The sequence below is a fragment of the Thalassophryne amazonica genome, chromosome 21 (genome assembly GCF_902500255.1).
Source record: "Thalassophryne amazonica chromosome 21, fThaAma1.1, whole genome shotgun sequence".
NCBI classification, from domain to species: Eukaryota; Metazoa; Chordata; class Actinopteri; order Batrachoidiformes; family Batrachoididae; genus Thalassophryne; species Thalassophryne amazonica.
In genome coordinates, this window is record NC_047123.1 from 37,180,318 (window position 1) to 37,208,224 (window position 27,907).

The 27,907-nt window shown below is 40.6% G+C and overlaps 2 protein-coding genes and 1 long non-coding RNA gene across 5 annotated transcripts; 1 reads left to right on the forward strand and 2 right to left on the reverse strand.

Annotated features, from left to right (window-relative positions):
* Positions 1–2,488: 2,488 nt before the first annotated feature.
* Positions 2,489–20,540, forward strand: snx14 (sorting nexin 14). Of its 3 annotated transcripts, none has more exons than XM_034162432.1 (29): positions 2,489–2,639; positions 6,015–6,166; positions 6,750–6,870; positions 7,250–7,329; positions 8,718–8,796; positions 8,931–8,974; positions 9,073–9,160; positions 9,241–9,325; positions 9,709–9,865; positions 10,393–10,468; positions 10,619–10,663; positions 10,811–10,891; positions 11,037–11,151; positions 11,248–11,403; positions 11,513–11,637; positions 11,919–11,977; positions 12,207–12,339; positions 12,846–13,032; positions 13,115–13,198; positions 13,318–13,418; positions 13,491–13,602; positions 14,040–14,080; positions 14,776–14,889; positions 15,340–15,463; positions 16,880–17,044; positions 17,344–17,439; positions 17,815–17,906; positions 18,063–18,119; positions 19,691–20,540. In XM_034162432.1, the coding sequence occupies exons 2-29, from the start codon at positions 6,030–6,032 to the stop codon at positions 19,730–19,732; spliced, it is 2,796 nt and encodes a 931-aa protein (XP_034018323.1). In that variant the 5' UTR covers positions 2,489–2,639; positions 6,015–6,029; the 3' UTR covers positions 19,733–20,540. The 3 variants fall into 3 exon arrangements, with proteins under 3 accessions (XP_034018323.1, XP_034018325.1, XP_034018324.1); XM_034162434.1 differs by having other exon boundaries at positions 7,253–7,329; XM_034162433.1 differs by having other exon boundaries at positions 6,020–6,166.
* On the reverse strand, positions 11,717–16,098 carry LOC117503232. The gene is made up of 3 exons (XR_004558523.1): positions 16,037–16,098; positions 15,959–16,003; positions 11,717–11,727 (listed from the first exon to the last, which is right to left on the reverse strand). It is a non-coding gene; the product is annotated as an uncharacterized LOC117503232 (long non-coding RNA).
* nt5e (5'-nucleotidase, ecto (CD73)) lies at positions 18,246–27,146 on the reverse strand. Its single transcript, XM_034162439.1, has 9 exons — positions 26,700–27,146; positions 25,179–25,401; positions 24,779–24,967; positions 23,663–23,860; positions 23,439–23,593; positions 23,254–23,362; positions 22,938–23,087; positions 21,903–22,103; positions 18,246–21,414 (listed from the first exon to the last, which is right to left on the reverse strand). Exons 1-9 carry the CDS (start codon positions 27,030–27,032, stop codon positions 21,239–21,241), a joined length of 1,734 nt encoding a protein of 577 aa, XP_034018330.1. The 5' UTR covers positions 27,033–27,146; the 3' UTR covers positions 18,246–21,238.
* Between the last annotated feature and the right edge of the window lie 761 nt (positions 27,147–27,907).

Below are 27,907 nucleotides of genomic sequence, written 5' to 3' on the forward strand. Positions count from 1 at the left end.
ACCCAAGGTGGCAGTCTTTGGTGCTCTCTCCTTGGAGCATTCCTGGCTACCTCTGGAATAACTGCCAAATGAGTTGTTTCTTGGGGAGGTTTAGATGAGGCGTACTGCATGACATTCTGGCCCTGTAGGGAGGTGGGATGGATCAGTTGTCTATCTGGGTGGTTGCCATCCAGGACTCAGGGCAGTTCCATAATGTGGTGGAAGCTGCAATGCATGACCCCAGCACACGTTTGAAGCCTTAACATACTTCAAAAAGGAATAAATAATTGATTATTTCCATTGTTATGTCACAGTGTCCTCGGTAACTTGTTGGCCAAACAAAATGGTAAAACATTTAAAGAAAACCTCTGTTCAACTCTGAGTTAATTATCCATTATAGGAGCTAAAAGTTTCTGTGTAGGCTCTCAGTTGTCCAGGTGGTTTCCATAGTAGAGAAGCTTGAATCTCCGACTGGACTGGGTTGCTTGACGTGAGGACGTTTCGCTTCAAATCGCAGAAGCTTCCTCAGCTAAAATACTTGCTCTGGTAGTCTGACGTCTGTCTTGACTCTTGTAGAGTTCTCTACAGCTGCATAAACTGGTTTTCTGTCAGGTTTGTCTGTTTTGTGGGTACATTAATGTAACAGCTGACTGAAAGTCCACTGGCAAGCAGCTTAAAAATTAAAAATATTAAATGTCAAATTCATATGTTTGGGAATTCCATTGTGTGACACGCAGTGCATCCAGAAAGTGTAGCACTGTGAATATTTTCCAGATGCACTGCGATTTATATTTTGAGGTGGTTCTTTGGCGTCTACAAAATTTAAGTCATTTTTACTTTGATAGTTTTACAGACCAAAAAATGTAAAGGAAATTATCACGACAGTTCATAATGGGGGAGGAAGTACTTATAGTGTCACATATTTCCATATCCCTCCCACCTCCCAATACTAACCAATCAAATTATAGAAGACAATCAGTGTGGCATTCATGGAGGCCAATAATATAAAATCACACACACAAAAAAAACACCTTTAAGGCCTTTGATCAACCAAAAATGCTCAGGATTCTTAGATCTAATTTTACTTTTTTTTTTTTTTTATCTTAACCAAGTTAATTATTTTAGGATTATAAAAATTGTGGCTGGATATCAGATTCTTTGAGTAAGCTAGTTATGAACATTTCAACATGTTCCTTGAACAAATGTCAGAAGCTGTTAACACTAAAATTTTTGAAAGAACTGCTCAATGAGCTGTCATGGGATGACGATTAAAACAAAGGTATTAATTTTAGGAAATTTAAATGTTAAACTGTAAACAAAGCTGTCAAAATGAAATCCGAACAGTTTTGAAAAAGCCCATTACTGTAATCACATGGACTTTAAAGTTTGCAAAATTTTGGGGTGTAATTTTAGTGTTGACATGTCATGTTTGTGGGAAATGTAGGATGCAGGCAGTGCGAGGAAAAACAGTACTTCAGAGGTCACCTTTATGATGTTTGATCAGATGGGGTTTGTCCTTTAAAGAGCCATTCCCACATAAGAGTATGTTCACAACACAGCGCACCGTGACTCGCGACGGGCCCATCCAGTGTCGATGTTGGTACGTTTTTCCAATGATCCTCTCCCTGTTTGGGCTCTTCAGACTGATAGGTGGTGCACTGTATTGTGAAACTCATCAGTACTTTCAGTCTGGCTCCCCAAAATCTGAGTGTTCCGTTTCAGGGCATCTTTTATTTTTATGTGTTGCACGTGTTAAATGCTCTGGGGCTGGAAGTTTGGGTTTGGGACCCGACAATAATGTGATGAATTTATTACTATGAAATAGCCTGTCTTGGGTCGGACTACGTGTTCGTAGTTTTTCAAAGGATTGTGCAACAATGAGCCATAAACTTGTCTTCCTCTGATCGAATGAGCTCCAGTTTTTTTTGTTTGTTTTTTGCCAACAAGTGTTTGCATTCTTGCAAATTGTTTTATACTGTACATTGAAGTGAAGTCATCTTATTTTTTGTAAAATAAAGTTATTGATTTGGATCTGGGTTGTGTGTAATTGTATATGTGTCTGAATATTGAGTTTGATCAACACTTTAATCTATCAAGCATGTTTGATGGATGGAAACAAAGTACAACAGATAAAAAAAGCCAAAGAATACAGAACTTTGAGAAAATGGACAGTGTAACTTTTTGTCTTTAAAATATATTTTTGACAGTTGGAGGGAGCGGTGTATATACAAACATTTATAAATTAGAGTTTCCAGCATATTTACAGTTAAATTTCTAGTTTAAAAAAAAAAAAAATCCCGTGTTGCCATATCCTGCTCTTAAAAGTGTTGCGAGTCTTGTAAGTTTTCTAGTCGCTACTTGCCACTTTAATAAAAGTCAGACTCTCATGTCTGGATGTAATACAACTTAATTGCAAACATTCAAAAGGAAACATGGTCGTTTAAGCCTTCTTATTTTGGGGTTTTAGGGACGACTGCTTGTTGCGTTTGGAAATATGTGGCAACCTGGGCAAGAGTAGCAGACGCTCAGTCTGTTCCGGAAGTGGGTCAAGAGTGAAAACACGGAATAAAAACTTGAGGAATAAATCCGTGGAACACTCTTTTTTATGTGGGATTCGTGTTTTTCCCCGTATGAGGCGGCGCTGCGGGAGTACTGTCGCTGTAAGTTGACTCGTTGCCTTTATGTTAGCTAGGACTGCTAATTAGCTTCGACGCCTTTCAGGTGTTCCGTCAACATTCTGATACTTCGAAGTTTTAACGCTGAAAATTCTCAACATTAAAACTTACCGGAGATATACATCAAGCGCAGAAATACTTCATACAAAGCGAAACATTTTAAATGAATCCCCCTAATTTAAGCAAGATTAATGGACAAACGCGAGATGACGCAAACGTACAAGTACTGGACAAAATGCATTAATAACGAAAACAAGTTTGAAAAATTAATGAGCCATACGTTATACGTTTTTGAGTTGAAATAATTTAAGTTTTGACGCGATGTAGTTTGTAAGGTTAACGACATCACGCAACAGCGCCGTCAAATATCGCGAGATTATCAAAGCACGCGCAAACAATCGCAGCCAGCAGCTGTGGTAAAATGTTTGTTTTGCGGTGTAACAGACGTGCGTGTTGAGAGTAAAAGGCACTTACTTTGGGCTGATCGCTCTGTTGTTTCTGTGAGAACAGCTCCTCAAACCCGTGCACGCGCTTCCTTCCGTTTATAAAGCTTCGGAGAGATGTGCGGGTTCAGTTCGATGACGTGATTAAGAGTAGTTCTTAAACATCCTTTGTTGATCACTAAAACGATGAAGGGTCAATATGTCAGACTGTTAAATCCTTAAATGGTCTTGGTTCTTTGTAATTATGGTTTTAGAACCGCTCCCCCTCCCTTTGTCTTTTTAAGATTTAACCAGGTTAGTCCATTGAGATAAAGACTTCTTTTGCAAGGGAGACCTGGACAGTTATAAAGATTCCAATTCACCAAACTTGCATGTCTTTAAATGTGGGAGGAAACCTGAGGGAACCCACGCAGACATGAAGAACATGCCAACTCCACACAGAAAGGCCACAGGTGGGAATCGAACCCATGGCCTTCTTGCTGTGAGACAACAGTGCTAACCACTACGCCATCATTGCGCTATACCTTCAGGGTGATTCTTAGACTACGGGCACTTTTATGTCCCTTGATCATATTTTATGAAAAAAAGAAAAAAGGGGAAATATTACACTTTTATAGTTATCTTTACAATGAAAGTGTTTTAAGAAATTTGTCCTAGTAGTCTGTGATGACTTTTTCACCTTTTTTCAGCATCATTATATGCAAATATTGCCGTTTTGTGCTTGTCCCACACCCAGACTTATGATCTTCAATGATAAAAATGAATAGTAAACAAACGTTTTTTCTAATGTTTTAAAATATCTGAATAAAATATCAGTAAAATAATCAAAACATAATTGGGGTATTCAATGTCATACAACTGTTGTGATTTTTTAAACGAAATGTAGTTGTCCCACACTATTGCCGTAATTTCCACCACAACAATAATGTCCCTTTAAAAAGTTTGTATGAAAGGTTATGTGGGTAGTTTCTATGGAGATAAACAGTGACATCAGAGCACATGTATATAGCGCCAAATCACAACAAACAGTTGCCCCAAGGCGCTTTATATTGTAAGGCAATGGTGTGGTGGAAATTACATTTACAAGGCCAATAGTGCCCGTAGTTAAAGAATCACCCTTCAATAGACATTAGCTTTTCTCAGATTATACAGAACTACAAATGTTTTTTTTCATCTTTAATTACACACCGTCCATTTCTACACATCACACTTTCATGTGCTGAAGATATCTTGAACAAAATTTAGATTTACATTCCGAGAACATCCTTTTTTTAATATAGGTATAGTGATCAGCATCTCTATCTGTCCGTCCATGCTTGTTAGCGCAATATTTCAGGAACCAATTGACCAATTTCGTTCATATTTAGCATAAGCATGTACTTGGGTGACACTTTGTATTACTGATTTGTGGGGATGTATCTTCTGATGACTCTTGTTTGGAACTGAACATCCTAAATGGGTGCATCTTGGAGTTTAAATTTGAGCATGATGGGGTTTCACCAAGAAATATTGTATTAATGAATGTAACTTACCATCACCCCCATAGTTTTTCAACCCACTGCAAATAAAAGTTTTTTGGGGGGTGGGGTAGAATTCAATGAAACATCACTGGAAGAACACCATATGAAGATCATATTCATGATCTTACAGAACTGGGAAAGCTCACACAAAGGATCCACATATAATGGTTAAAGGCAGCTGTTCTCTTTAAAACAGGGTTCACCACTCCGTTGATCTGGATCCACAGGTTTGTCTTCACCCTAATGATCTTCTGTCTCTCACTTGTGCTTCATCCACAACCCACACAGCTTTTTCATTCACAAGTTGTTAATGACTGTTTTCACCATATATCGATCAGTAGGATGTACAGTAGTTCACTCAATGCTCTGCAGATAAATATTTTCACCTGAACATGAATGAGAGGTCTTAAGTATCAAATGTGTTTTTATAAAAATTACATAAACATGTCCACCTGTGCCTGAGGTCCTCGTGTGCACATCGTTCATTAAGGAGGTGATGGTCTTATGGTGAAGCCCAGAAAATTCTCAGTTCAGACCCATGGTGACTTACTCTCTGTGAATTTTGTGACCTAGTGATGTGTAGCCCTGGTGGGAATTTTTGGTGCTCCATATTCTTAAGTACAGAATTTAAAATATGTTCAGAAATAAATGCAAATCAACCATACATATTCTGTATAATTGGAACAATGACATGTCCAAAGTTATTTCACCACATCTCCCCCCCCCCCCCCAAAAAAAAAGAACAAGCAGAAAATTGGAGGTGATGGTCAAGTGGTTAAAGCAATGGGCTTGCGACCAGAAGATTCTCAGTTCAAATCCCCAGCAACTGTTGAGCATCAAATACCATAAAACATACATGACTGTTAAGGAACTGTCCAGGGTCCTGATTGGTAACCACTCACAAGGACCAACTGTGGTAACAGTTTAGTTTAAGCTCTCAAAATAGTAATTATAATTAAAAACTTTTACATTCAACAGTCTAGTGGTTAAGGTGTTGGGCTTGAGTTCAGAAGATCATGGGTTCAAATCCCCACCTGACTGGAAAATCACTAAGGTCCCTTGGGCAAGGCCTTTAATCCCCTATTGCTCCCGGTGTGTAGTGAGCGCCTTGTATGGCAGCACCCTGACATTGGGGTGAATGTGAGGCATAATTGTAAAGCGCTTTGAGTGTCTGATACAGATGGAAATGCGCTATATAAATGCAGTCCATTTACCAGTGAACTGAAATGGCTAAATTTTAAAGAATTACATTCTTTTTTTTTTTTTTTTTTTTTACATACAATTACAAATTATGAGTTTGAATGACATTAGTGCAAAGTAATTGACAGCAGTATGATGACAGACTTCATTTATGTAGGATTAAGGTCTCATCACAGTTTACATTTGACCTTCCTGTGGTCAGGTGTTAAAGGATGGCAGGTGTTAGGGTGTTTTTGGAGAATCTGCAGAAAAAGCTGAAGATCGACGTCCTGAGAGAAGCTGGCCGTCAGTATCCACTCTTCTGCTTCCTGCTGCTCTTCATGTTCTCTTTAACGGTGCTGCTCAACAGGTCAGTGTCGACACAAAGTCCAGACTGGCACAGCACGCAGAATTAGTCATAAATATTTTATTTTTTCACATTACTTTACTAAATCTTTGTCCTGCTTTTATTTGTGCTTCTCATTTCCTCCTTTCTGTCCTTGTCCAGCGTTGTAAACCCATGTTTCTTAGAATTCTCAATCCTGCTACAGACATCAGCACCCATGAAAGATAAAACTGACAAGTGATTTAAAATGATTTCTGAGCTCCTGTAACAAACTTTGTCGAGTCCCACATTGGATTAAATAAATATGCAGCTGGTTAATTGTAACAATAACAGATGATTTGATAAGCAGTTAGTTGCAGCGTCTGTAAAACAACATCATTATCTGTGTGTCACATTTTGATTTATAAGTTACACTGATGATGCAGAAGCAGGTCTGGCCTGCTTTAGAGATGTTTCTGGTTTCACAGCATGTTTGTTCCTTTTCTGGTTTTGAATTCGATGCGATGGTCCGGCTCGGCTCTATACCCATATATGCTGGTGAAGCTGGCAGAGACCTGGATCTTGGACCAGTCATGAGTTTTAATAGTGTGTCATGATTTCTGCTCAGGTATATCCACGTCCTGATGATGTTCTGGTCTTTCCTGGCGGGAGTTGTAACATTTTACTGCTCACTCGGACCAGAGTCCTTGCTCCCTAACATGCTCTTCACCATCAAGCCAAGGACCACAGTAAGACATCTGCAGCTTCAAACCCATACATATATGCTGAACTACGACAGAGTTTTAGGGCCACATCGAATTTTTTTTTTTTTTTTGGACTTTGAGAATAAAGTCGTAATATTACGAGAAAAAAGTTGTAATATTACGAGAATAAAGTTGAAATATTATATTACAACTTTATTCTCAAAGTCTTAAAAAAACAAATTCTATGTGGTCCTAAAACGCCGTCGTACTGAACAGAAGGTTTTTAAAAAAAAAAAGATTTTAGAGTTCAGATATTAAACAACCACTTTTTAACTTTCGCTGAGTGAAGGTCTTTGCAGAAAACTTTTCATTGTGACAGTTTTGTTCTGTTTTTTTTTTTGTTTGTTTTTTGTTTTTAACCCAGCAGCATCCACAGCAGCAGGCTTTGTTTCCTCTCGGTCACAGCTGCGCCGTGTGCGGCAAGGTCAAGTGCAAACGCCACCGGTACGTGTTATTAAGATCTCAACCAGGTCAGGGTGTCCACATAACCTCTGTCCCTCCTCAAGAACATTTAAAGACAAACTGCTCAGCCCCCATCATACATACAGTCAGAATTAGAAGCAGGGACAAGAGAATTTACAGCAATTAGAGTGAATATTAGGGCTGCAACATTTGAAGAAAAGTCATATTGCATTGATTGTGGAAAATAGTGATTGCAATGTGGTGAATATATGGTTTTTGTTGTTTTGTCAGGTCCATAAATATTTAGACAGTGGAGTTGCAATGAAACAGTCAAGATTTCATTTAAGAGGTTTTACACATTATTATTATTAATAATAATAATAATAATCACATTAGGCATTGCTTATGGACCTGACCGGATTTCCATAGTAAGCAAAGCACTAAAGTGTATTTTAACATTTATTTTAGCACCTCAAAGGATTTATAAAACAAATGTTTATTATTAATTATTATCATTATTATTATTTCCCTCTTACTGAACATGAGGTCAAATTTAAAGCGTGTAGTGATATATCTGTTACAGATGTCACAGCTGTGTCAGGCTTAAATGAAGTTTGTAGCAAGAGAATGTCTGAAGGATTTAACATAAAACCCAAAACACGTGAAATCATAAAATATTGAAGACTGGTTTTACAAGAGGCAACATTTCTAGTAATCTTTTTTTAATAAGAATTTCATCTGTACTGTTATTTCAAAACCTGCTCCTTGAAAGTTTTAGACCTGGATGAACACATCCTGAATCAGTTTTTATAGTGGAGTGGGTGTGTTGTACACTGAAGTGTTTGTGCTCATTTAAGATGATTAAAGGCACTCTGGTGCTTAAATTAAAGTGTAAGCAAAAGTCCACTGTTCACGCAATAAATAAATAAAAATCACCTTTTAGAGTTTCCGTGAAAACTAACTTACATCTTTATGATTAAATGATGCTGAAAGTGAGCTGCAGGTGTGTAACTTGTCTGCAGCAAACAACAAAAAACAAAAGAGCACTCTGAGCTTCAATCCTTAACATGTAACAAACACACTAAACTCAGTCAAGTTCACACGGAGACATTTATTAGTCTTCACCAAACGTATCAAGTCCACAGCATCACAGCAATTCCTGATTAATTTTGCAGCCGTCATTCATGAACTTCCTCAGCTCATTTTACAGTGAGGAATATCTTTGAATTATATACTGGATTTATTCCACAAAATTTAAGAATTTCTAAACCCACTCAGAATCTCACCACTTAAATCTGCACTTTGACAAATCCTGTCAACTTTCAATGTGGCACATGGAGGCACGTGTAGCATCTGAGGTCTGTGTGCTGCTTAAACATGAGATAAAGAAACAAACAATCATTTTATGCACAATTATTTGATCCTTACAGGCCGACGCTGCTGCTGGAGAACTATCAGCCGTGGTTGGACCTGAAGGTTTCTTCCAAAGTAGACGCGTCGGTAGCAGAGGTACTTTCAAGTGGCTTTTATTCTGAAATGAAAGTGAAAAACGGTGCATCTTTGAATGGAGGTCAAACTGTGTTTGTGCCACTGTAACATCTTAAATTTTGCACACTGAATTCTGACCTGTTGTTGTGTTGCAGGTGTTTGAGTTGGTTCTGGAGAACTTTGTGTACCCCTGGTACAGGTGAGGAGAGATTCATGGTCGTCTTATTAAAAAAAACAAAAAAAAAACACACGCACACACACTCCAGTCTGGCGTTAAATTCCTCGTCTGGTTTTCAGGGTCATCACTGATGACGAGGCTTGTGTGTATGAACTCAGGATGACCTTTCGCTTCTTTGCGTCGGTGCTGTTCCGACGAGCTCAGAAGGTGAGGCGTCGTGTTGGTCGCTGGTCAGTTTTGGAGTTTGTGGTTGGGCGTGACGTGTGATGTTCGTCTGTGTTCCTCAGGTCAATGTTCCTGCCGTGCTTTCTGACAAAGTGATGAAAGCGGTGATGAAGCACATAGAAATTGTTGCCAAAGCTCAAGAAAAAGGTTTGTGTCATGTTGAGGTTTTGGCAAAAGTGGACTTCTTAATAAATAATAAAAATGATATTCAAAGGCAAAGTCTGTGAGACCAGACGGGAGAAAAGTAAATTGTGCCGAATTATGAATTAACTCTCAAATCATGATTTCAGATTAATGGCGTTCTGAAATCATAATTTTTTTGCAATAACAAGAAAAATTTGAACAATGAAAATAATATATCTTCTTAAATTATTCCTTCACTGTAAGAACAAATGACTTTTCGTGCATTGATGACCTGAAATTATGCCCTTATGCCCCGCCCCCACATGCATTGCTGACACTGAATACAGTTTGTGAGTTGCACTGATTTGTGACACACACGGTGACATCGTCGTGCTCTTTATGTCCAGTTAAGAATGTGAACGCTCTACAGCAGGCGGCTCTGGAAGAATATGGACCCGACCTCCATGTCGCCCTCCGCAGTCGGAAAGATGAACTGCAGTACCTGAGGAAGCTGACAGAGATGCTGTTTCCTTACGTCATGCCACCAAAAGCCACCGACTGCAGGTTTGTGCTCACACAGAACCCTACAGAGAGCAGCAGGATCGCTTACAGCGGGACAGCGAGCGCCACCAATACAGCTACATTTAAAGGCTGTGCACAGCGTGAAAACATTATTTAGCACAGAGCTCGTGTGAATTAAAATCCATTTAGAAAAAGAGCTCAAGTGTCATTTCTCTGGATTAACTCATGTTTTACAGGAAATGACCTTGAAATTAATTAAAATTTACTGTTTTTGTCCTAAATCCTTATGTGGCTACGATCTACACGGTTTTTTACACCTTCAATTTAAATCAGCTGTGGTGCATCAGGAGGACTGTGTGTGAAATCTGCTCCTAAGACTATAGTGTCACTCTGTGGTCATGAATGGCAAAATTCTGGCTACTTAATTGTGGTTTGTTATCAACTTGGCAAGTGGTTGACTTGTGAAATGATACAAAGGTGCAAATGGCGCTTGTAGGATCAGAAGCTACCGCTCAGTGTTTTAGGTAAAGCTGCGTGATGATGTCATCACAGTGTGTGTGTGTGTTCAGGTCTTTAGCTCTGCTTCTGCGGGAGGTGATGGCGGGTTCGGTCATCCTGCCGACCATGGACTTCATGGCCGACCCTGTAAGTCCGATGTTACTCAGTGGCCTCTGTTTGATGACAGTGAATAAAGATTTACTAAAAACTTCATGCCTGCAATATTCAGCATGTTTATAATGTGACATTTTCCAGCTTTAATAACCATTTTAATCAGCGCCTACGTTTTTTTTTTAGGATACTGTGAACCTGATGGTGCTTATATTTGTTGACGACGCCCCAGTAAGTCAAACAAACAAAACAGCTGCTTCCTTTGTTGTGAAAATTATTCCATTCAGTTACTGAACAGGATTCAACACAAGATTTTCTGATCTTGATCTAAATCCAGTTCATGGAAAAGTACAAACTCTTACCTTTTCCTGTTTCTAGCCAGAAGCAGCTACAGAACCTCCGTCCGCCCTGGTCCCATTTTTACAGCGATACGCCGACTTCAGCGACAAGAAACTCTCTGCAAGTATCTCAGATTCTTCTCGCTCATCGTTATTCAGAAAGACAGAAACCCTGTCATATATTTACTTTGTAAATCAGTGAGACTTGTCAGTTTTTGATACTTGATGGTTCTGAAACGTGACAGAAAAGCTTTTTTGTCTTGCAGGTGTTGAAGCTGCAGCTGAAGGAGATCAGAGAGCAGCAGGACCTCCTCTTTCGTTTCATGAAGTTTCTGAAGCAGGAAGGAGCCCTGCACGTGCTGCAGTTCTGCCTCACACTGGGTACGGCTGACGATCGCACTCTGAAAGGAAGCCTGCAGCTCTTATTAACGCATTGTGAACTCCACGTTCGACTGAGTCGTTGTCGTTTTCCTTCAGAGGAGTTGAACAATAAGATCCTGAGTCCAGAGCTGAGCGACGACGAGCTGCAGCATCTCCACGACGAGGTGCGCCGCATCTATCAGATCTACTGCCTGGAAGAAAGCGTTGACAAGATCAGCTTCGACCCATTCATCGTGGAGGAGATACGGAGCGGTCAGTCGACCGCCTGTTGACGTTCAGAATTTAACCTTTTTCTTTTTTCAGTCATTTTATTGTAGTTTCTACATTTGGGGTTTCCTGACGTTGACCTCTTCTGCCTCAGTTGCGACGGGGCCGTACGGCAGCGTGGTGAAGCTGCAGACGATGGCCTGCTTGTTTGAAGCGTACGAACACGTCCTCTTCCTGCTGGAGCGAGTCTTCACGCCCATGTTCTGTCACAGTGACGAAGTAAGAACACAAGTTTCATCTTCTTTGGCTCCTCCCATTTTGTTGTGCAATCCTTCCAAAATTATGACAATCTGCTTTTACAAACAGACACTTCTGATCATTAATAAATGACAAGATGAAATTCTTAAGTTTATCTTATAACATTGTTCTAAATGCAAACACAACAAAGAAACTAGACGAGCTGCGGCGTTGCTGAGCACCATGATCTCTGTGTCGTCACTCAGCACCGTGAGTGTGTGTTTTATTGATCTAACCTGAGTGGATTTTGTGCCTGATTTCAGTACTTTACACACCTGCTAAGAGGAGCCGAGTCTCCAACCAGGAACTCCAAGATTAATAGGTGTGTATGTGACATACGTGTCCTGACATCTTTAATTTGAACATCAATTCCAGCTGTAATTTGAGGGTTTATTGAGGAATCAGGGGAAGGGTGTTCTTGATCTGGCCAAAGGTTTGTCTTCACGGGAAGAATTGTTCTGTCGTCACATTGAGCTGTGGGGTTCTGGGGGTTCCTGAAGATTGTCAGTTTATTCCTTTTTAAAAATGCATCGATGTAACTTCCTGTGCAGAAACGTGTCCAGGCGAGGCGAGACGTTCGGCATCAGCAGAATTGGCAGCAGACTCAAAGGTGTGTTTAAGAGCACGACCATGGAGGGGGCCATGCTGCTGCCGAGCGCCATGAATGATCTGGACGATGGCGCCGTAAGTGTTTTTTTTTTTTTTAAAAACAATGTAATTTCTCCAACCTTAAAACGCCACTGCTCACGTTTTGCTGAGGTGGAACAGTTCTACTTAAAATACGATTATAATTAGATGTAAATCACTTTATAATGGTTTCAGTTACGGGCGATTTGATACGACCAAAAGTTAACCTCAGGGTGTTTTCTCTTTATGGATGGCAACTCGAGTGTTACTGGTTTTGCACTATATGACCCCTTTAATAATCATCTTATTTGAGCGACAGTTTAATTTGGACTATTTCAGTTTTGAAATCTGCTCCTCCAGAGTTTAAATCTGGATGAAAAAGTTCATAAACTTTTAATCTTTTATCTCGCTTTGCTGCTGGTGGTGGTGTTTATTTATGATAAATGAATATTTATGTTTCGTCACCAATTAACTAGCTGACAAGTGACTGGTTATATAATTTAAAAAAAACAAAATGTACAGGTCAGAAATCAAGGGTTTCACACGGTGACGTTTTCGTGCAGGTTGAAGAGGCGAGTGTCGTCCTGGAGGACGACTGCCCCGCTGAGCTGGCCAGCGCCCCGGGCACCCTGAGGAACCTGTCTGCCTGGACCATCAGCATCCCCTACATCGACCTCTGTGACGACGAAACCAAGAGGGAGAAGATCCCCGTGTTCTGCATCGACGTGGAACGCAACGACCGAAAGGAAGGCAAGTGATGCGACTCGACATCTTTCTTTGCCTTTACTGTGACTGCTGGATGTCAGTCAACGATTTTACTGTCTTCTTGCAGTTGGTCATGAAACAGAGACATGGTTGGTCTACAGACGATACGTAGAGTTTTACGTGTTGGAGTCCAAACTCACAGAGTTCCACGGTCTGTTCTGGTTTTAGTCGACGTCAGAAATGATCAAATTCATGGTTACCAAAGACGTACCAGAGAGTAAATACGGCTTTTCTTTGCTTCTCCTCTGTCATGTCTGAACTTTGTTTCAGGCACGTTTGCAGATGCTCAACTTCCATCCAAAAGAATTATTGGACCAAAGAACTATGAATTCCTGGAATCAAAGAGGGAAGAATTTGCAGAGTATTTACAGGTAATTAAAAAGGCGTTTCTGCTCGGTTTGAGTCTGACGTCATTAAACATCGTGCTGACTGCGTGTTTTCAGAAACTGCTGCAGTATCCGGAGCTCAGCAACAGTCAGCTGCTGGCCGACTTCCTGTCCCCTCACAGCATGGAGGCTCAGTTCCGGGACAGGATGCTGCCTGATGTCAATCTGGGTGCGTGCAGATCCCGCTAACGTGTAGTTCACGTGTCTGACCATCAGAGCAGCTGCAACCGGACTCTGTGATCAAACTCGTCCTCCATGAGAGTCGGAGATGATCAGAAAATAACACGTCTGATTTGGACAGGTTGAACTGGGGTCACTAACTGGGAGGGGTCAGAGGTCAAGGTCACAGTTTGAAATCTAAAGTTTTTCCTTTTTTTACTTTCAGGCTACAGTTTTTTTAATTCTGGTTTTGTCTTTAATTTATTTAACAGTTTATGTGGTAATGACCGTTTCAGAAAAATTAACTGAAAGATATGTTTCTCTCTCTCACACACACACACACTTACCTACCTGCCGTTTAATGAATTATTGAAGCTTTAATAGAACTTGTATAATTTAAAAAAAAAAAAAAAACTTGGGACTGACCTTTTTTGTTTGTTTTTACAGGGAAAATTTTCAAGTCCGTTCCAGGGAAGTTGATGAAAGAGGTGAGCGTCTCCTGACCTGCTGTCAGATGTTTATAAGGATAGAAACCAGCTCACGTACTGAGTTTTTATAAGCTTTACAACCCGACAAAAAAAAAAAAAAAAATCACCATAGTTTTCTTCAAGAGATCAACATCCCTCAAACTAATTCAGTTTAATGACTGATGGCAGTTTTGTTTTATTTATCAGGTCCCGTACATGAAAAAAAACAATGGAATCGTCTTGTGGTTTTTATTACTAAAACAAATACTGACCACAAGTCAAAAACACAAATCCCACCTTAAGCAGCTGTTGAGTTCATTAAGGAAACGTGTTATTGACTGAAACAGTGAAAGAATTATACAACCTCCAAGAAGGACGTCCGTTAGGGAGTGACAAAAGATGACAAAAAGGAAGACAAGATCATGAAAGGAAACGTACCAAAGTGTCAGCAAAGAAAAGCTTTTCACTGGTTCACACAAAATGTGGCTCTTTGCACAGCTGCTGTTCTTCCAGCAGAGGTCGCTGTGATTAACCACCTCTGAGTCCATGTGGAGTTCAAACTGTCCTTTGGGTCCCCCCCCCCCCCCCCCCGTGTTGTAATATTGGAATTTCCTGGTACACCCGTTACATGAGGGTCCTGACACGGATTCCTCCTTCACATCCTTACCTCCAGCAGATTACTGCAGCGTGAGCACTAACTGAGTTATGTTTTCCAGAAAGGGCAGAATCTGGAGCCTTTCCTGCAGTCTTTCTTCAACTCCTGTGAGCCACCCAAACCTAAACCCAGTCGAACCGAGCTGACCATCATCAGCCCCACGGCCCACAAGAAGGTAAAACCAACCCAGTGTTCTCAGATCACCAGAGACCACACTAGTTATGGCTGGAGGTTATGTTTTCAACCCTGTATGTTTGTGAATAGCCTGGAACCCACAGTTTTTCATACATCATTATGAAATTTTTAGAGGATTCATATCCTGACAGGCAAGAACTGATTCAGTTTTCAAGGCCGTAGGTCAAATGTCAAAGTCAGGAAAAATCCCCATCGTTTAACATGGAATGAATTTTCAAAAATTCACAACTGTCAAAAAAGATATTTCTTTCAGATTTGAGAGCATTATGTCAGACGGTATCCTTTATCAACTGACAAAGTCTGGTCTGGACTACATATTTTGTGACCATTTAAATTTTAACTTGAAAACCGCAGCCGAGATGAGTGTCGTACGTTTGGTCGCATCGCCCGTGTTTCATGTTCGATTGTTGACCCGAAAATTCACTTTCAGCTCTCCAGCAGCCTGTTTAAGAACACCACCGACCTGTCGGAGAGTTCAGAGAGGAGACGCAACCGGAACTGCTTCACGGACGTGGTCAGCGTGGACGGCATGTATGACTACATGATGTACGTCGGTAAGTAACGCTGACAAAATGCGACAATGACAAAAATAGCACTTCTACAACAGGAAATTAAATACATTTGAAAATAGATTAAATTTATGGCTACCAAGACTTTAAAATGGACAATAAAAAGACTGCAAATTTTTAACGTGTGTAATTCATCATCCTGATAATTAATACAATAAGTAGAATTAACCACCAGAATTAACTGCAACCAACTAGAATGGGCACCAGTTTCGGCTGGAGTCCCATCAATGGGGAGTCGTGGACTCTGACCCATTTCACGGTACAGTATCTATAAGCTCTAGCCGGACACGGCACTCATTGGTGTGTGCGCTCTCTCAAAAGCCAGAGTCTGAAATCTAAACAACAGCTGAGAGGAAATCAAAGACGGAACACCAAAAGGGTTCTCGATTACAAAGGCTGAGGTCACAGAGACATGAAGGTCACTGATACGAGAAGTCAATCATTCAGAAAGTTTTAACAAGTTTGATACCAACTACAAACCATTATTTTCCAGACTGTTAAGTTGGACTAGCGCATATGTCGCATCTGTCCAAAAGTGTATCATGAAGAGGGAAAAACATTGAAATATTGTGCTGTTACTTCACACATGCAAAATGAAATAGAAGCTAAATTAATTTAATTGGTGTATTATTTATTTCAAATACTGCTGTAGCAGCAGAGGCTAACAAGCTAATGTATGTTATGAGGCACAAAATGTGAAGAAATGGCTTCTTTTGGAGAAAGAACAGATGATTATAAGGGAGGCAAATGTGCATTGTGATGAAATGTTTGAAAACCTGGCACATTTATTTACACTGCAAACGCTGTTAATGAGCAGAAGCTAACGGACTAATTTATGCTATTGCACAAGGAACCAACAATGTGAGTAAACTGCTTCTTTTAGCCACTGAACAGACTAACTTATGCTAGCTTTCCTGCTCTTTGCTGCTCTTGTTTTTTTTCCAGTCCAAACAGGTTCTGAGTAGGAAGAAATTTTTGTTTGAGAGCATGTAAAAGTAAAAAATAAACCTTGCAAGTTATAGTCCAAAATACGCTACATTTCTGATCATCGCTTCCTGATTTCAGCACAAGAAGTCATTGAAAGCCTGGATGTCTTTGCCTGATTGCAGGACCATCTTAGACCCTGGAGTGGGAAATTGTGGTTTTTATGCATGTTGATAAACTCTTTGTTTGAATTGTCTAACTAAAAAAATTGTCAGGTTTGGATTTTTGTCTACATCCTGTTCTGAGGGTTGATACAATAATACTAATTAGCTCATTAGCCTCTGCTCACTAACAGTATTTGCATTAAATAATACATCTTCACAGCGGGGTTTTTTTGGGGGGGGGGGGAACTGTCCTGGTTTTGGATTCCCTGTGTAGAAGCAGATTTATATGTCTCATGAGTGTTTTTGCTGACAGGTCGAGTGGTGTTCCACATGCCTGAATGGCTACATCACATTCTGGCCTCTGGAAGAATCCTGTTCAGGAACACATTTGAAGCCTTCATGTACCAGTACATTGAGTCCAAACTGGAGCAGATCCTGCAGGAGCACCGCCTGGTGTCCCTCATCACCCAGCTGAGAGGTACGGACCCTACGAGCAGACCTGAAGCTCAAAAAGACACGACAGCACGTGGTGTGGAGAAAACGTCTGCAGATAATAATAATTTTAAAAAAAAAGTGAGATTTGAGATCAGCCCCTTTATAAAAAAAAAAAAGGTAAAAAATCTGCTTTGATCACAGCAAAGTGTACTTTTGCTACAAGTTTTGAGAAATAATTTGCTGTAATTTTCACATTTTAAAATATTTCACATTTATAGCAGACAGTATAAAATGCATCACTTTTTTTTTTATTGTAAACGTGGTGTTTTGTCGTTCCTGCAGACGCCGTGTTCTGTGAGAGCAGCATCGAGCGAACAACTGAAGACAAACGCATCAGAGCCAAGAAGACGTTTGAGGAGATGCTGAATTATATACCAGGTACCCACCACGTATTTATAGAAATAATGAACCCAGAAACTTTTTTTTTTTGCCCTCTGACGGAGCTGACGTGGTGTCAGCTGCAGCAGGAACAATTAATCGTTTCTGTTCCTCTGACTGGACTTTCTTTAGGTCTCACAGAAGTCTACTTCTTCTTTCTCTTGTAGAGCGAGCTTTAATTTTTATTTCCAAGTAAGTGGAAACCAGTGAACAGCCCGATCCCACAAAACGAAATGTTATTTAAAAAAAAAAAAAAAAAGGAAACCTTAAGCTCATCTAGAACTTCAAATTGTTAATAAAAAAACCCCTTCTGCTGTTGCAGTTTCTCTAAATGTTTAGATATGTCTCTTCTTTATAATCATTTTTTAATTTCAGACTTTGTGGAGAAGTGTGTCGGCGAGGAGGCAAAGTACGAAGGCGTCCGGCTGCTGTTCAACGGCGTCCAGCAGCCGCTTCTCAACAAACAGGTCAACAACTACAAAGATTTTTTTTTTAACCATCTGAGAAATGGTCAATATTCTGATTTCTCTTATTTTAAATGTTTTTGATGAATTTAATCACACCGACCTGATTTTTTTTTTTTTTTAACGTGTTAACCTGTATGTTTTTGTGTCTGTCCTCAGATGACCTACGTTCTGCTGGACATCGCCATGCAGGAACTCTTTCCTGAGCTCAGCAAGGTAAACATTACTGCCTCTGCATGCAGCCACCATGATGGATCTGATTTAAAAATCGCAGCCACATATGAACCGGACCGCCACACCAAAAACAAAAAAAATTGTTCAGTCACAGAATGCTGCAGCACAAAGATAAGAAACTCAACTTTATTAATCCCACGTTGGGACGTTTACAAACATCAGCCACAGTTAGCATGTTCGCTACTCGATCACAGTTCTGAGTTTTTCAGTTTCCACGTTTCTCATTTGACAGTTTCACAGCAAAGTTCTAGTTGGAGAACATGTAGAAATACTGAATAAACAACCAGCAGGAAATTAAAACTGTTTCTCTCTGAAGTCGTCCTCAGAAAGTTTTCTCTGAATTTTTTTTTTTTATTCTAACCGGCGCCTTTGATTCCATCTGTTTCCTCTCTGCTTTAAAGCCAAACTCAAAGCTTGTTATAAATCATTTGTGACAATAAAGTCAGTGATCGCAGCCACATACAGGAGAAGAGCTGAGAAACTGAGACAGCAAACAAGACAAAGTCCACATAACCTAACTCTGGATTCCAGAACCTTCAAAGCTCCTCACAGAACCAAATACAGCTGTAAAGTTCTCTGCATCTCCAACCTGGACCACTGACAAACGTCATCAACAAACTAAAATATAAAACTCACCCTCGTTCATAAAAAGGAAGCGGAGCCACGTTGTGCACAGATGATACAAGTGGGCGTGGCCAAACTGTTGGCGAGTATTTATGTTATCATCCAATCACAGACAGTTTGTACAGCTGGAAATATTTCCTGGTCTTCTCCGACTGTGCCATAGTACAATTTATAAAATAAAAACACTGTACAGAAAACAGAAAAGGAATAAAAAGCAACTTAGATACATACATACATACTAGCAAACAATTTACAAGAAATGTAAACCAAAAAAAAGGGGGGGGGGGGGGTGAAATCATAAAAAAACTTTTGCCAACAGATGCGTATCTTATTGTGCAGATATTTTAATTAGCCTAAAATTAACTTTTTTGGGGCACGTTAACAGCAGAGGTTTGTGTTTTTTTTTTACATTTACTGTATTTTCTAGAGTAGGTCAGTTTTTTTTTTTTGTTTTTTTTTTAATATTCGTTTGGGAGGCCCTGCAACTTGTACTCCGGTGCGACTTCTATACCAAAAATTCACACGGTTGTTATTAATAATAGTAATTATGACTATGTAGAACTTTCTGAAGACTCAAAGCACTGACTGAAATAAACTTGAATAATAAAAGAATAAATGCCAGTAATAAAAATACACGATACATAAAAACCCCAAATTAAATATTGACTTGCATGATAAAACATTTATGTTAAAAAAACAGAAAAACTGAAAAATTTTGTAAATACTAAATATTGTAAAAATTCACTTTTTCCTTTAATCAGTCTCAAAGTGATTGAGAGCCGCCGTAATCCTGCCGCTAATGTAGCTAATGGCTGACTGATGCCACGTTCCTTTTCAACAGTTTTATTTTAATCTGTGTAACAAGATTTATGAACATTAATAGAAAAACTGATTTAATGACAGGCCTGTTTTGACTTTTTCCCCCCCAGAGTACAAAGTCCGGCGATCACGATCAACTGAGTGAGTTCTGATGTTTTGTGTTTACTAGTTGCTGCCCCGCCCACAGCAGACCGTGCAGACGAGTGAACCAGACGAGTTGAATGTTTGCCGGTTACATCCCAGAAGTGCAATATTCAGTTTTCCCAAACCTCCGCCTCAACATTCCTGTGGATATTTATGAACTATTAATAAAGATTTATTTATGGTGTTGCCGTATTAAGTATGTGCCATTTGCACTTTGCAATTTGAAATAGAGTGAAACTTTAACGCAAGACTATATGAGAAAAACCTAATAATTACATTATTCCTACTGGGTTTTCCTGACTGGAAAGACATGGTCAGGAACTTTTCCTACTGTGTGAAAATCAGATCGGAATCCATGAATCCATCTGGAAAGCATCTGGACTTCCAAAGGGAATGCCACAGTGGCTTTAGTGTAAACAAGAGTTGATGAGGATGAAATGTTATAAACTCCTGTTTTTAATTCCAGTCCAGGATTAATGGTATTTTCCCACTGCTGTTTGAGAGGAAACACTGCTTCCAATGTCTGAGGAATTTTCAGACAACACGGGAGAGTAGATGAATTCTTTTTGGAGGATTTTTGGTCAAGTTACAGTTAAAACTATACAGCTTGTGGTACTGTTTAAAATAATGGGTCCAAAATCAAATATCTTTTCATGCCAAAGATTCATGTGGATTCAATTTTTTTTTGTACAGATGAAAAAATGAAAAAAAAAAACAAAAAAAAAAAAACAACTTGGGACTCTTGCTATGTTCGACCAAAACCAGCTGTGATTCAGAACTGCAAGTTTCCAACCTTTTCTGGAGATAAAAAAAAAAAGAGAAAAAAAAAAACAAACCTTCTGGCTCTTCTGCTATAGCTCAGTTATATCCCAACCACCCTCACTTTTCCCTGTTTTTGCTCCCAAGTAAAGATTAAGATCAAATTAATACAGAACTCTGTCTCTCGGTGACCTTTGTCCACTATCGCGGTAAAAAATCTTGAAGAATTTACATTCCAGGCCCCTGCGTATCACTTGGTGTGATGAAAATATATTCACAGCTTTTTTGGGAACACTGACCCGTGTTGATTTGTTAAAACTCTGCAGAGTATTTCTGTCTTCACCAATGCCTGCAGACAGGAAGCGCAGCACTAAGTTTCCACGGGACTCCCATGTGGCTGCCAACACTCTCCCGAGGCACCGCTGCCAGAAGTGACTAATCTTTAGTTTCTCAGATTCTTTAAGGACAGCGAACGTTGGCCCACAGAGGAGGCGTTGTTTCAGAAGCATCCATCAGGATCGGACGGGATTCAGGGAAAAATTCTGTTTTCAAATTTTTGCACACTGGAATTCTGACACAAACAGAATGTGCATTCATTATTTCCTGACCAATGGTTAATTCGCCTGCAGCAGTTGGCCCAAAAAACACCAGAACCAGGTGTCAGAACTCAAGTTTTGTTTTTTCCTGGAGCCTGACTGTCGAACTTCATCAGAAAACATGTTTAGTCCCGGTTCAGTCCACAGTCTGTGTCCTGGTCAAACAGTCCAGAGCAACACCAGTGAAACCAGCAGGAGCAGTGAGCTGGTTTTTCCCAGCAGTCCCAAGCTAGAAGATCTTGGAACGTTGTGGAGTATGATCCGTCCTTCAACTGAAGGATAAACCCATTTTCTGTCCTTGATGTAACTGGACACAACTGAAATATCCAAATCCCCTGGGAAAAAAAAAAACCAAAAACAACAAAACAGTAGACCATTTAAAACTTAATCTGGTACAGAAAATGCTGCATTTTAACAGATTCTCTTCCACAACAAAACTGATTTTTAAATTCATACCAAAGCTAATATACAAATTCAACATTTGTTTCAAAACCATAACATTTCTGAATTAACTGTAATTATAATAAAGTCTGAACAGGATCAAAGGTCATGACTCAAATTCTGATTTCCCTGAATTTAAACTGGTCCTCAACCCAATTTCTGTAATTTGCCTAATAAATGAGGCTGATCTTCAGAAAACACATCTCCACTCGTTAACGTCCTGCACTCACCGTAAAATTATGTTTTTAGAATTCATTTGATTGGCGTCGCTGTCACTACTTTTAGTTTGCCGATTTCTCAGGATTCCTGCTAAAATGCAGCTCACAACAATGAATGCAGCTGAGAACGTTTTGGGTTCACGAGCCTTTTTGTGAAGACTCACCGCTGTCGTGTTTCACGTGCTCATCCTTTAACATGAAGAATCCGTCTCCACCTTTCACCAAATACGATGGAACAACCACCTTATAGACGACGTCATCCTCCACGGGTTCGAAGCGAGGAACGCGACAGTACGTGCACAGGATGCTGAGACTCGTCAAACGCTGCCCTGGAGGTTTGGACAAATCAAACTCAACATGTAATCCTGTAAAGAGGGGGGAAAAAAGATGTCATGTTATTCGCCCCAACAGCCAGCAGGTGGCTCACAAAAATTTCCACGTGTAAGAAAACTGGTTTCTGGCTGTAATCCCTTCGGTTGCTCACTTGTTTTTCAACATGCAGATCCAATCTGCATGTTGGTTTGGCACAAGTTTTATTCTAGATGCCCTTTCTGACACAACTCCACATTACAAGAAGAAATGTGGGCGGGGTGGGGTTTGAACCGGGAACCTTCTGCACTGAAACCAAGCACACAAACCACTTGGCCACCACCCCTGCTCCCCCTCTCAAAAGAAAGAAGCATCTCTGTATTTCTATTAGAAGCCATGTGGGTGTCACACAAAGAACAAAAGACTTCATGTGAAAAGTCTCTTCAAGACTAAATTTGCCTGGTTTAAGGGGCGTGGCAACTTGCACACAGAATTGTGGGAGCTTGAGGAAATTTAACATGAATCCATAAACATTTAACTAAACAACAAAGATGCTGAACAATTTTTTTTTTTTTTTTTTTAAATGGTGGCATTACTTGGGGTTCCTCAAGGCTATGTGTTAGGCCCATTGTTATAATTCTGTGAATTTAACCAATATGTTTAGGTTTAGATTTTTTTTCCTCAACAGCTGATCCTAGAATTAAAAGTTTTTTCCACAAAGAAATAGATCTGGAGGTTTTTTTAAGAGACGTATCACTGAAGATTTAATTAATTCAATTTTTACAGAATCTTTGTTCAGATTCTAATCTTGAATTAGTGTTAATTTGAGACTTAAGTGTTGTCATGATTCACCAGGACAAAATGTGAAGACAGAACTGAAATCCAGATACCAGATACTTGTAGGAATTCTCCGGTGCCTTGGCCGTATCGCCGCACACTGTGTTCGAAAGCCTTCTTCAATGTGGATCCTTTAATGTGCAACAGGTCAAAGGTTTCTCCAAATGGCAGCACAGCAATCAAGTCCTCCATGGTGATGGAACCTTCAGGAAATTTCAAAAAACACTAGGAAGTTACATCCTTTGACTTTGGAGCCAAACCATGAAAACATGAAGAGGAAATGTCCATATCTGAAATGAAATAAATAATGGTTGGCACAAGAGAGATGCCTTAATCAGTTTTTCCAAAAATTAATTATCAGCTACGCACCATTCCTGCTATGTTCATCAATTGGCGCGCGGATGCCACCTCCATTAAAGATACAGGCACCGACATGGTTCCACTGATGTCTGTCTAAATATCTGATGTTATTGTCAACCTAAACATCAATAAAAAAAAATATCTTACATGCGTCTGTTTAAAAAGAATCAACATCACTGAAGTGAAATACTCACCATGGCGTCACAGATTAGGTTTGCCAGGTTGCATTCCCGAAAGCGGCACTCTTCAAAAGTCCCGTTCAGGAAAACCAGCGTCTTTCCCACCACCTGAGATGAGTAGTTGGCCAGATTCTTCTTCCATTCCTCCACATCAGCAAGAACATCTGGGTCTAAAGGCGACATTGTTGTGTTTTCTCACTGAAGACTCACCGAAAGGATGCTGGCAGAAAAAGTCTCACCCTGTGGGACGCTGCTGTCCAGCAGGATGGGATTTCCTGTGGCGTTCACCACGTTTCCAGCATCATCAAACGTCACCTTGAGATTACCCAGATACTTCCCGAAGGCGTAGGCCTGCACCACAGGAACCTGCCGCCCGTCGTCTGACGTGACCATAAACGGATAAGGACCCACCGGGACCTCGGACGAAGGAGATGGACCTGAAGTAAACAACACAGAAAAGTCAGCGAGCAGTTCAGAAATTCAGCACATTTCAGCAGTTGGAAATTCTGCCTTCATGTTTACTTTATTTTCTTTCATTTGTTTGTCTTAGGCTGTATGTATGTGTGTATATATGGGTCTTAAATTCAACAGCGGGGTTTCTCTTTCATGTTGCAGTTCCTGAAGGACAGTGCATGTTTTGGTAAAATTTGCCACGAGAGCATTCAGGCTGTTTGCACGACAACTCGTTTGTGCACTTTTGGGACAGAGTCTCAGAATAAAGTTTCATAAAACTGGATCCTGAACAGGTTTTAAAGGAAGCTAAAAAACAGTTTTTGTTTGTTCTCATTTCTTACAGACGTTCCGTAATGTTTATGTTCTTGATGTTTTTAGTTTTTTGATCCAGAGAAGACAAACGTACCTGACTCACTCACTGCCAGAATGGACATGTCACTGCAGGCAGCTACTTATTGAAACCAAACCAGCAAAGACAGCAATTATCACACAGTCAACGAATAAAAGAGGTTCCCCTCCCATCTGAGCGAAAAGATAAGTGCTCGAGAAGAAGAAAAACAGTCAGGTAAAAACCACAGCACAGAATCGGGTCAGCTAAAAACTTCCAAACAAAATTTTGGCAGCCACGCTGACGACCCTCAGAGGCCATCACATTAAACTTAGCTGCTCCGTGGAGAAGCCAATTATTATTTATTATTATCAAAAAGTGTGACCCGCACTGCCAGACAGCGACTGAGGAGATGGACACATACATCGATGTATCATCTGCATAAAGTGAGATTCTTTGAAGTTTCCACCTTGTAAAGTTCAGTTTGAACTAACGTGTCTTCACCTGTAAATTAACCACTGTGCTGCTCAAGTAAATAAATAAAGACCAAATATTTCAACACTGAAGTTCCTACCTGTATACAGGAACGTGTTGGTGTGTCCGCCAATCACAACGTCAACGCCGTGAGTTTCTTTGGCAATCTTCTTGTCAACAGCGAACCCAGAATGACCCAAAGCAATGATCTTGTTGACTCCAAGCGTCAGCAGCTTATCCACATGCGGCTGCAGTGACGCCACCTCATCCTGGAACTGAAGATGCGGTCCTGCAGACAGCTCGGCGGTTAGGTCTGAAACTGATCTACAGTGATCCCAGTTATTTTATTTAAGGAACCTTATTAATCAGGTCCATTTTGTTTTTGCTTTATTTTGGTGTCGTGTGAGTCAACACTTTGGAGTCCAGGGTGACGTTTTAAATGTTTGTAATTGTGCAATTTTACTAAACAAGACTTTTGCATTCTTATGAAGTCTGCTTACCGGGTTTGGACAGAGTTGAGGTTTCCTGTGATGTGTATCCCACTACGCCCACCTTCTCTCTGCCAATGGTAAATATCTTGTACGGTAAATAAGTTGTGCCAAAAGTCGACTCCAGACTTTTGTCTGTTTTGATGTTGGCGCTGAGGATGGTACACTTTATTTCCTGGAGGAACGGTTTCATGAGTCCTTCCACGCCGTTGTCAAACTCGTGATTCCCAAAAGCCTGAAACACAAAGAAAACAAGGCCCTGGTCATTTCCATTCTACTCAACAGGTGTGAAAGCTGGACCTGAACACCTGATCTGGAGAAGTGACGAGGAAACTGAAGTGGTTTGGCCACGTTACCCCCAGCAACTTGTTAACCCCCAAAAGTGAACACTGAAAAAATATCTCACGAAATGTGGACACCTTGCAAAATGTGAATTTCTTCGTAACTACAGATACTGTGTCACTATAAATAAATGTTTGAACATTACAAACGCAGCACTGCGCATGACAGACAGCCATGACTCTAGGTGGCAGTGTGGAGCCGTGTCTGGCGGTAAGGTGATGTGGCTCACTGCTCATGTCGCCTGTTTACAGTCTGCTGCTGCGACCATTAGCGGGCTGAACTGGTGGTTCTGACTCACAGCATTTTAAAACAAACCACCAAGAGCTGAGCTCAGCAGCGTGACGCCTTTTCTTCTCCGACGGCTCCAGCTTACATGTCGGTTATTTTTTTGTAGCACCCAAACTTAGATTTCAGACAAATGTTCAGACTATTCTACCCAATATGAACAAAAAGCAGGTTTCAGTGTTCCAGGACTAAATTCATAGTCTGTGGGATTCTGATAAACCCACCAAAATCCCAGAACTTGTAGTCTCCAAAGTACTTTTGGCTCTTTTCAGTTCATCACATGACTATGCAGTAGTTATTGCTGCTGTCACAAGCCTGATCATATTATGAAAGATGGGACAGCTACTTTATTTTGATAGTGTCGTTTTAATGTGGAGATTTCCTACGCTGAGGCAGCAGGCTGAAGGCAGCCCACACAAACAGACTTGACCTGATCAGGAGAGCTGCTCTGTCCCGGGGGTTGAGCTGGAGTCTATAGTGGAGATGGCAGAGAGGAGGATGTTGAGGAAACTGCCCAGCAGCTGGGACAACACCTCCCACCTCGTGCCACCACATGCCACATTGACGTCCTGTCAGAGCACCTTCAGCCGTGGACTGAGACCACCGTGGTGCACCACAGAAGGCCTCAGGAGGTCCTTCCTACCCGTGGCGATCAGACTGTATAACTCCTCCCCCTTCTGCAGGATGAATACATAATGATCAGAGTTATTCAGTTACAGTTATGTAATACTGGCGAACATCTTGTGAAAATGTCTTCAGTCATTTTGCACAAATGTGTTGTACCATTTGTATAAAAAAATGTTCACTATTCTGGCAAAATAATTTCCTTTGCGATAATAAAGTTGATGTTTGTGGGTGTAAACTGATATTTTTGCAGTATGATTGTGAAGGTGTTGAAGTTCTTACCATGGCATCGTAGCCCAGCTTGTTCATGAAGTGCGCAGCCTCTGCGCCCTTATAGAAGTGGAACCAGGCGGTTCCCTGGAACTGGTCCCCGGCGTCCAGCAGCAGCACGTTGTTCTCGGTGGCGCGGAGCCTTTTAACGGCTGTGGCTCTGCGGGCGACGCCGGCGAAGCAGGCGGAGCCGCCGCTGCACGTCCCCGACCGTTTGCTGGTCTCCTCCACCCGGGCGTGCACGTCGTTCGTGTGCAGGAGAACCAGGTCCCAGGCTGCCGCCGCCGGGAGGAGCTCGGAGCAACCCAGGAGGAGGAGGAAGAGGAGCCGCAGCGGCTCAGACATCTCAGAAAGTAGAAGAACAAAGTCCCAAAGTCCACCACGAGGAGAAGCGCGCGTCAGTGCGCCTCCAGAAGAGCGCAAGGAGGCTTTTTAGGAACCGCCCGGAAGAGGAGTTCTGCACCCCCCCCCAAAAAAGGAAAAACTCCGAGACAAAGTTCAACTTTTCTGCTACTCTGGTTTCAAAAGAACAACGAAACAAAGTTGCAGAGGAGCACCGACTGAGCTCAAAACAACATCAGAACATCTGCAACAATAAAGTCCACACGTCACCAGCTCACAAAGACACAAGAACTGTGCATCTGATGATAAAAAGTAACAAACGTGTGCATCTAGAATAACATTCACAGCACTTTTCCCATTTTGTTATGTTACAGCCTCATTTCAAAATGGATGAAATTCATTTTTCCTCTCAAACTTTTACACACAATACCCCATAATGACAATGTGGAATGAAAGTTCTTTGAGGTTTTTGCAAATTTATTAAAATTTGTTGTACCTACTATATAAAAAATATCCTTCCGGGTTTAAGATATAATTGTAAACTCAGATTTGAAAAAGAAGTTTCTCTACTGGCTTTTATAAAATCTCACCAAAACTTACACACACAAAAAAAAGAATTTCATCTTCCAATCTTAAGATATGTTGAGGTATGTAGTTGATGTGTGCCACATTTGGTGATTTTAATAATAATAATAAAAATAACACCATTGGTGTGATTAGCTGCCCCACAACACGTGGATTAGTCTGCTGAAGAAATCACATCTGGATCCTGATCCACACTAAAATTTAAAGATGTCCTTCTCTTGGTAAGATTTATTGTCACACCAAGTTTTTGTGGAGGTCATCTGAGAACATCATGAGTAAGAAGCGTGGAATCA